The sequence below is a fragment of the Musca domestica genome, unplaced genomic scaffold, assembly GCF_030504385.1.
Source record: "Musca domestica strain aabys unplaced genomic scaffold, Musca_domestica.polishedcontigs.V.1.1 8, whole genome shotgun sequence".
Classification (NCBI taxonomy): domain Eukaryota; kingdom Metazoa; phylum Arthropoda; class Insecta; order Diptera; family Muscidae; genus Musca; species Musca domestica.
The window spans coordinates 7208903-7219293 of record NW_026712409.1 but is presented as its reverse complement, the minus strand read 5'-3'; the positions used below and the strand labels follow the sequence as shown (position 1 = coordinate 7219293).

Genomic DNA, 10391 nt, shown 5'->3' with positions numbered 1-10391 from the left:
GTATCACACAAGTTAAAAGTCCAATTAATCAATCAGAAATCTCATCTAGAATAGAAGTTTCAGAACCAATGCCAAATCAACAACAAATACAACAAAAATTTTTGGAAACATTTTCAATTGATCTGAATGCCGAGCAGGATTCCATGGACATGTTTTTAAATGAATTTCCCATTACTGAAATAACCCAACCTAACAAATCTACCTTAGACTTAGTAGAACAATTTTGTTCCCACGAAACCTCAAACCAAAATCGTATCGAAATTCCAGTTGAAATAATTCCCAAAGAAACACCCAAACAAAGGCCTAATGAGAATGAGGAGTCTGATACTCCTGTAACCCCCACCAACTTGACAAGCCAGCCTTCAGAACCAATAGATATCCCACCATTTTGTGTTGATTCAAAAGATCTCTTGCCAAGTACAGAAAATATATCAGAATCGTTGGAGGTTCAAATTTCTTCTTTAGAATCTACAGGTACCACAAATGACTCTGTGTGCGAAGAGTTCATGCCACTAGACGGGCCACTTATGATGACAATGCGGACACCACCCAGTGTAAGCTCACGTATATCTCTATTGCTAATGACTGGCATGCCCATGATGCCGGCATATAAATCGAAAAGTTCAAGCACTTCTGTGAGGCCACCTGCTGCATCAAGTCAAAAGAAAGCAGAAGACAAGAAGGGGTCCTTGGAGACCAAATTAGAAACCGAAGAGCCAAGAATAGAAGAGAAAAGTATGAATATTGAAGAAGACATTGGGCAATCTGATGCCACGGCTATGGAAGAACCGATCTCAGAAGGTACCATCGAATTAACCCCCATTCAAACTCCCACATGTGTCGCACAAACAAGCATTGAAATATCTCCCAACAACAAATACGAAAAGGAGAAGACCTCCGAACATAAAAAGATCTTTGAGAAAAGCTTAAGAGTTTTTTCAGAAGACGAAATGAAATTAAATGTTGAGCCACCCTCACAAATTCCCACCAAGGAAGGTATTAAATATTCAATAAATTTGGAACCCAAAACAACTTCCATTGAATATGACATATCTGCCAACCAAATAATTGAGTCTCTTGCCTCGGAATATGCATGTACTTCGAAAAATGTCTTAGAAGGATCTAGAAAAGAGAAATGTAACAAAAGCTCAGAGATTGATATTCAGAACATTTCGGCAAATATACAGAGTAAGAACACCCCTGGCTCTTTGGCTATAACCAATGAGGAAGACTTTCATTTAACAATCCAGCCTGGCTTGACAAAAGAAAATCTCACTAACTTGCTAAGTGAGGAAAATCCCCCAAAAAACATCTCCGACATACCCAATGAACTTGTAAAGGTTATTGCCTCTGGTGAGGGTAGAACTCATTCCGATCTGCCAATTAAAACTTGCAAACTACAGATAACTGAATCCGAAATAAATCCACCCGAAATAGAGAAAATTATTCACAAATCGAAAATTACAAAATCTCGAGCAAATCTTAACGAAAATATCTCCTTGGAAGAAATTTCATTAAATTCATTCGATTCTGAAATGAGTCAAGATTCCAGCACCTCTTCCGAATCAGATGAGTACTTACCAAATTTGCCACAGCAAGGAGATGGCAGAAAACTACAAATCCTCACACGATGTGATGCCATATCGTTGTCAACATGTTCGAATGCATCGGTGGCCACGGTAAATGAAAATATTCGCGGGGCAAAGGATATGCCATCATCGGAAATGTCTTCAGATGATTTATCTATGGATATGAAAAGAAGTGAAAGTTCAGACTCACACAAACGTTTTAAAGAAATCTTTGTTCTTACCGTTGACTTGTCGGTACCGCCAGAGGCCTCAAGGTGTGCACTTGATGAAAAATATATGAGCAACTCAAAACCCGAGGAGGAAGAGGGTATTCAAACTGAATCTGATCTGAAATCTTGGCAGAGAAAGATGTGTGGGGTTTCCCATCAATCAACTCAAATCTTAAGCTCCATGGAGTTCAAGGTTGAACCTGAATCTGAAAATAAAAAAGAAAAAGTAGAGTTAAAAGAGAATTCAAATTCAGATACAAAAGAGACAATACCAGAAAAAATTGAGACTTCAAAATCGGTTTTGCAACGCCAGCTTTCCATTGAAGAAAAATTGAAAATGCCACAATCAGACTCTACTGGGGCCAAGCATCCGGATTGTGAAATAATACAGACTTTAGCATCAATTTTAGAGTCGCAAGCAAAATCACCTATTGAAACAAATGAAGGAAAACCTGAAATGATAACAGACAATATTATTAAAGCAAAGACTGAAAATATGGAGTGCGAAAAAACTGACAGCTCTTTAATAGAGCCAGAATACATTGAACCCAACATTTCCCCTAAAGACGAAACAATCCAAACACAACCTGCCATGGAAACCAACGGGTCATCAAACAAATATTCTGATGCAAAATCGAATACCACTAAAATTCCCTTAAAGTCACCAGCCGGTTCAACTCTACAATCTATTGAAGAAAATGAAGAATACGAAGCTTTTCAGACATGTTCCAAGCTTGAAGAAAACGAAGAATACAAAGCTTCTCAAATCTGTTCCAAACTTCAAAAGGTCCCCCCAAACGAAAAGTCCCCAAGTATGTCTATAGAAGAAATAGATTCCCCCTTGCAAACACGACAATCTACGGATAGCGAATCTGTATCCGAAAGCGAAACTGAAAACGAAACAATACCACCTAACGAACCACTATACCCCAACGAAAATCAACGAACAAAGATGAAAATTCTGAAATTACAACGACAATACGGAATGGAATACACCACTCCGAGTTTAGAAGATGGTTATCAAACAACAATTACACCGCCAACATCACCGCCTCCACCAATACCAATACAGCAACAAAAATGTAACACCAAGTCCTTGGCCACAATTTGCCACAAACACATACAGGACAAACATCTTGTGGCCGCCCTAGAAAGTCGACGACGTTGCACCCTACTCATGCATAGATTTCTAAGTACCATCGATTCATATCATTCAAGTAGGGAGGATAATGAGGAGGAGTATCACACTGCGACTCCCCTATCCAAAGACCATGAGGTATTTCAAACACCCAAAACCAAAAACACAAATGAATGTACCCCACAAACGAATGTAGTTCCTACTAGTGCTTCCTCTACTACTTCTACTACCACTACTTCTGATATATGTTCCACTTCTAAGTGTTATCGTTCTATTGCAACTTCACCACCACCAATACCAATACCACAACCACAAACACCTGCAACACCTCCTCTTGCACCTGCAATAGTAGATAGAGCAAAATCTCTCCATCAAATGCCATCATTGTCATGCAATGACTATGATGAGGATTGTAGTAGTGATACGTTCATTGTAACTGTGTCGAATAATTTTAAAATTTCCTATAATTTTATTAATGCAATTCTTTTCTCAGATCAATTAAGCATTAATAATACCACGAGTCAGACAGATGATGATGATGATGAAGAAGATTGTGGTAAAAGTCTAGTGACCAGCACAGAGGATATGGAAGATCTAACATTGAGTACAGATGAGAATGAGGAAAAGAGAAATCAGGCAGGGGATACCATAGTTGATAAGTTAGAGGAGACAAATACTATAGAACAAGAAAGCAATAGAGATACTACTACTACTACTAGAACCATAGATTTAACTACCACCACCAACACCACTACTAATATAAACTCTACTAATATCACAGCCAATGAAACCATCACCAATAATGATAACGACGACGACGACAATAAACTCGCATCCCAAACGAATACTACTAATACTGGCAGTATGCCACCAACAGGCAATACTGCCACGCCCACTCACTTAAGTACCCCCATCACCATTAACAACAACTCTGATATTATTAACCCCGAAGAACAATTAACACACCAACTAACCCAAATAACAAAACCAAGCAATTCAAATGGATCTTCTAACGAAAAGATGGCTCAGGATTTAAATAAATCCCTGGACGATGACGATGATGAAAATGATCAAATAACCACACTGAGAAAATTCCTGCCAGGTATTACCACTACTACTACTAATTCAATCATAAACTGAATCCTCAACATCAACCAAAACCAAAAAAAACAAAGGCCATTTTCATAAACTCGGTGTGGTGTTATAGCGCTCGATAACTTCAAATCGCCTCGTTGTTGTTGTATTTGTTGGATGTTGGCTCCTTCTTCTCATCATTGTTGTGTTTGTGTTGTTCTATGTAAAAATTCATGTGTCTGTTGTTTGTGCGTTTTCCTTGTGTGTGTAATAGTTAAAACAACAAAACATGGTTATAAGGGCTTTTTGGAATGACAACCCAGGAAGCTTTTGTCTTCTTCAACAAATATTTTCCGCTGTCAAATAGCTCCTTGTAACCATGTCTTAACTTAATAACTCATTGTATTTCTTTTTATTTCAGCTTTTTAGAGGGGTTTTCTTTTTAGGCTAATTAAATGTTAGTTCCAGGAGTTTGGATAGTCTGTTTCACCCTCTCCCATACATTTTCATTCAAGAATCTGTTTTTTTCCTTTTTCTATTCCAGGTTCTATAGCAGAACGTGAATACAAGAAATGGTATAATGCTGTGGAAATGCCCAATAATCCATATGCGCCGGAAGCCCTCAAACGTCGCATAAGTGGCAGTCAGGAACGTTTCATTGACTTGCCCAATATAAATGCATCAACCGATCTAAGTCCTTTAGAGATGTTAACCAAAGAAAAAGTGGAAGCTGATGAAGCCAATCAACGGGAAAATGAATATAGAAGGTAAGCTGTGAGGGGGGTAGGAAGTTGAAAATCACATGGACCATTTGAAATGACTAAAGATTGTGAAAAAACTAATGACTAAATTTTCAGTAGAAGTGGGAACATGTACAAATATTGGTCCCATTTCCAAAACCACCTCCATATCTTAACCACAGACACCAAATAACCTAAATAAAAGATTTCCGGATTCCAGCCTTATTACTTCACGCAATACAAATTTAGTATCATTTAGTATTTTTTGTACAAATATGGGACGCTTTTCCAAAACCACCTGCATATCTCAACCGCAGATACCAACAGAGACCTAAATAACAAATTTCGGGATTCCAGCCATATTCCTTTACCAAATATCAAATTTAGTATCATTTATTAGTTTTTGTACAAAAATAGGACGCATTTCCAAAAACCACCTTCATATCTCAACCCCAGATACCAACACAGACCTAAATAACATATTTTGGGATTCCAGCCTTATTCCTTCACCCAATACCAAATTTAGCATAATTTAATATTTTTGTACAAATAAAGGACGCAATTCCAAAACCACCTTCATATCTCAACCCCAGATACCAACACAGACCTAAATAACAAATTTCGGGATTCCAGCCTTATTCCTTCAACCAATACCAAATTTAGTATCATTTAATATTTTTGTACAAATATAGGACGCATTTCCAAAACCACCTGCATATCTCTACCTAAATAACAAATTTCGGGATTCCAGCCTTATTTCGTTACCCAACACCAAACTCAGTATCATTTCGCCATTTGGTGCATAAATTGCACGAAATCGGTTGAAGATATATGGGAGCTATATATCGACTCAAAAAGTGATTCTATGATGATCCTCAAGAGTAACTATGGGTCTAAAATGATCCGATTATCAGCAATATCAATAGGGTTCGTTATTGGGTCGAGCAAAAATTGTTTTGAAAATTTCATCTCAATTGGATAATAAATGCGACCTGCAATTTGTTCACAAGAATACATAGGCGGACTGGCATGTATAAATCGACTCAGAAAGTGATTCTACGAAGATCTTTCTTTCTTCACAGAGTATAGATAGATGTTAGATGTCAGATGTGCTATATCAGATATATGATATTGCAGGCCAGTCAATTCTTTCTATTATCGAGACTGCCGGCCAGATGGTTTCCAAGTACCAACTTCTGTCAGCTTCTCGTCGTTTTGAAGCAACAGGCTTACCAATGTTTTGACAGTCTCATCAACCAGTAGATTACCTCTTGCTATGTCGTGAGCCATTTCATTTCCCATTATGTTGCTATGTCCTGGGACCCAACAGTCACTGGTCCTGTTATGCTTTAACAAAGTTCTTCTATCATTTCAATTGCCTTCTTAAATACAAGAATCCTTAAACAACTTCGAGTAACTGCTCCCCATTGGATATGTGCTCTTTGAACTATTTGACAGAGTGGTAACTAGAGGCTCTGTGATTCAATTACGTCTTGAAAATTTCTTTTGTGTCTTTCCTCGAATCTCATTCCTAATAGCACAGTTCCTAATCACACAGTTATTCCAAACTGGGCTAAGCTGATGGACTGGAACCCCGAATTTTCATGTTTCTTCGATTCGAAAAGACGTTGAACGTCTGATTGACACCTCAGATTCCAAATTGAACGCCAAATCAAAACAAATGGAATCTAAAATAGGTGACACACCAAATCTCCCTTATAGCGCAACTCAATTTCACTTAGGAACTTCAATCGGAAATAAAAAAATTAAATAAATTGTCCATTTTTGAGACGAGCTTAATCTAAGCTGATATTTTTATTGAAAAAGAAAGATAGGGAGACTCAACTTTTTGCGACGCCTTTAAAATCTTGGCCAATTTTATTGAAGGTTTGGGATTTGGACCTTTTAAAAACTGATTTTATTGAAGGGATTGAAAATTCTTACAGGAGTTCATTAATCCAAAAATAACCTCTGAAAACGTATGACTGGGGGTCCACAACATTTCCGTTAGAGACCTATATTTTTATTAACATTTTTCGATCTTTTTCTTTCAATATTAAAAGTTTTTAATTTCAACCCTTGTAATATTATTCTTAATAATCGATTTCGGAACCTAGTCCCCTTCACACTTCGTTCCTAACAAAACCCAAAATAACTGAATTACCCTTTTTCTCATTCTACTTACAGATACAGTCGTGATTATTACATCAATGATGGCTCTGCAAAATCATCACAAGTATCATCACCGGTGCGTGACATGACCAACAAGGATGTAACAGAGGTAAACAAGCCAAACAATCACAACCCAAGCAACAACATGAACAAGAATACATTTGAGAATCATACAAATAGTAACAGTAACAGCAAACGTAAAACGAACACTAACGATTGCCATTGGACGCTATCGACTCCAGTGCGTCGTGCTAGTTCCCTTAAATATTTGAATCATAGTCTAACATCACCCACACCAACAATGCCATATCAAAGATTGTCCATAGGTAGCAGGCCAGCAACATCGGCCTCAAATTATCCTAGCAATGATGATCAATATCTTCGTCAACATCATCATCGATATTCCAATAGAAATTACAGGTATAACAATCCAGAAGATTATTACAATATTGGCGACGATGATGATGACGACGAGGGTGTTGATGATCCCCAGTTGGATTTGATATCACAACGTTCATGGAAAAGTAGTTCAGCCCTTAATGCCACCACCAAACGTAGAACGCTCAGTATGTTAAGTGTATTCAGTGGCAATAGCAGTAGATGTGGTAGTGTTGTTAGCAGTCGTTCACGTAGCCAGCAACCGGACTCAAATGTTCTGACCCAATTTGAAAAACAATTACTGCACAAAGATTTGAAACGTAACAGTTTTCGTGCCGTTTCGGCAACAACCAAAGATTTCGTTATGAATCCCTTGTTTGAAAAGCAACAGCAAGAATTCTTTAACGGTGAGGGTGGCCTCAAATTATCTATAGCTAAGCCGAAAAAGAATCAGGTGGAGGATTATAATGATCGTCGTCGAGATGAGGAATTTACACGGCAACAAGGTGATGATCAAGGTGGTGATTCGGGGGTAGATAGTTGCCTCAATGGTTTTAGTGAAAAGGCTAGGGATGAGGGTAAATTGAAAATTGTCGATGATGGTTTTATATTTTAAAAGGAATGGCAACAACAAAAATGGATACATTGATGTAATATTTAAGGATACTAAAATCAATTCAAGGACATGCGAGAAGTTTTCAAAGGAATTTGGAAGAAACAAAACAGATGAAGGCATTTACGAGTTAAAATATCCAAACTAAAATAATGTGCCTAAAAGTATACATCAAATTTGTGAAACTCTGAAATAGGAGATGTAATGCATTTGAAAAAGCAGGAATGGGCTTACGAGGGTAATGAATAATGAGAAATATAATTCCATGCAATTACCTTCACTGGACCTCCATTGCCTCGAATGGGACTCCATCTACTTCCATGTAAAACATTTTAATATTTCGTTTTTAGTACATAATTGATATTCTTCGTTCTTTGGAATCTCCGTCCTGATTGTGCCACCGTGTGTTGCTGAAATAGAAATATTTAAATTATTATTTTATTTGGCATAGGTATTATAACCTTTCCCCTAGGGGTTTAGCTTTAGTTTTGGTCTAGCGTTGAGTAAAAAATTATTAAAAAAGCAGACAATAATGTCCACCGCAAGGTTTATAAGATTTAGGAAAGGATTAAGTCAAAATACCCTTTAATTTAAGGTTGTAGAATAAAGTAGAGAATAGGTTACTGGTTCTAGTTTTAGGAATAAATAATTTGAGGAAAACTTGATTCGATTTGATATTCCACTATAGGCAAAGCCTTAATAAATTTTAAAACCTGGCTCAGGATGTCCAAGGAGAAATTGAAAAAAAAAAAAATCAAAAAATATAATGCTTTCAGATAACCCAAGCCACCGAAAAAAATGCATTTCGACACCATTTCGAGGTTGTCGAACCGGCAAATAATAGTGTCCAATGAGAAAGGTCAAAGCGTGAACTTTATGGGATCATACAAATATAGTTCTTTTATACGCCCTAAGCCACCGACGAAGCCAGAATTACATTTCGAAACTATTTCGAGGTTGTCGAACCGAGAAATAATGTTGTCCATTGGGAAAGATCAAAACTTGAACTTTATAGGGTTATAAAAATATTGTCCTTTTATATACCCTAAGCCACCGACAAAGCTAAAAATGCATTCGAACCCATTTCGGGGTTGTCCGAACGACAAATAATGAGATTTTAAAGGAAATTTTACAATTTTTCATTTCGGAGGGATGCCCATGGATTTACAGCCGATATACATATTTCAGGTATATTCCGTTTTAGGACATTTAAAGGTTGAAGATTGTCTCCGAATAGGTTTCCCATTCTAAACTGAAATCTAGTTCGAAAATGGACTATATCGGTTACCTCCCTTTTGATGCTCGAACACAAATGATGAGATTTTAAAGCAAATCTTACAATTTTGCATTTCGGAGGGATACCCATGGCACAAAAGCCGTGAGTGAACTTTATAGTCCCTTTCAACAATGTTCCAAAACTAAATATTTTACAGCCGATATACATTTTTCAGGTGTATTCCGTTTTACGGCATTTAGAGATTGAATATTGTCTCCGAATAGGTTTCACATTCTAAACTGAAATCTAGTTCGAAAATGGGCTATATCGGTTACCTTCCTTTTGATCCTCGAACACAAATGGCACAGACGAAGGCAGGCATATATGACCATTTCTTTTTATTTTGAATTACTTAGTTTTGATTGATTTTTCAATTTGACATCCAGAGACAGGCCCTTAGAATTCAACTAGTTACTAGTCACGCTACACAACGTTTAGAGAGAATACATTAACAGAACTTACATATAAATAAAATAGGTTAATTGTATATTCGTGTAGGGTAATTTTTTCAATAAAATTGAACATTTAAACAAAATATTATATCCCTCTCCCCCACCACCTTTACAGAAAATATAAATCCTTAGCCAATTTTGTTTGAAACTCTTTTTGATAGTGCCATGATATAAATTTTCCAGCATAATGTTTGCTTTTTTTGTTTGAAAAACAAATTCTCCCCCCCCCCCCCCCCTCACACACCCCAACTAACCAAGCAACCAAACAACCCAAAATATGACTTAAATGAACTTATCAAAAAAAAAAAAAAATATTTAACGAAATTAATTTTGAAATAATAAAAAATTGGCAATTTAAAAAACTGCTTACAAATTGATGAAGAAAAATATTTAGTTAATAATTATTTAGTTATAGTAACAATAATTATTTTTAGTTTTAAGCCTTAAAAAAATATAAACATTTGTTATTGAATTTGAATGCACCCAATTAATTATTTATAATGCAGAAATTCGTTATTAGTTAAAAATTACTTATTATTAATATATTTTTGTAATCTAACTTTTTTTAACATTGTTTATTTTGAATTTGATAAATAATTTGCTTTGAATTATCCCCTTTATCCAAAACAATTATGAAATAAACCAGAACAATTCTTTTAAAGAAGAAAAAAAAAACAAACAAAAACAGAAACAAATGTTTTAGTAAAATTTTTCTTTTTTCAAAAACAAAAGCTATTGACAAAACTAAAA

General features: G+C 36.1%; 1 protein-coding gene across 1 annotated transcript in view; it reads left to right on the top strand.

Moving 5' to 3' along the window:
• The window catches only part of LOC101896744 (mucin-17), a 38795-nt gene that overhangs the window by 20075 nt on the left and 8329 nt on the right, over nucleotides 1-10391 (top strand). Inside the window, exons 2-3 of the mRNA XM_020035212.2 lie at nucleotides 4555-4777; nucleotides 6938-7031. Coding sequence (XP_019890771.2) covers nucleotides 4555-4777; nucleotides 6938-7031 — 317 coding nt within the window. The remainder of the gene's footprint in view (nucleotides 1-4554; nucleotides 4778-6937; nucleotides 7032-10391) is intronic.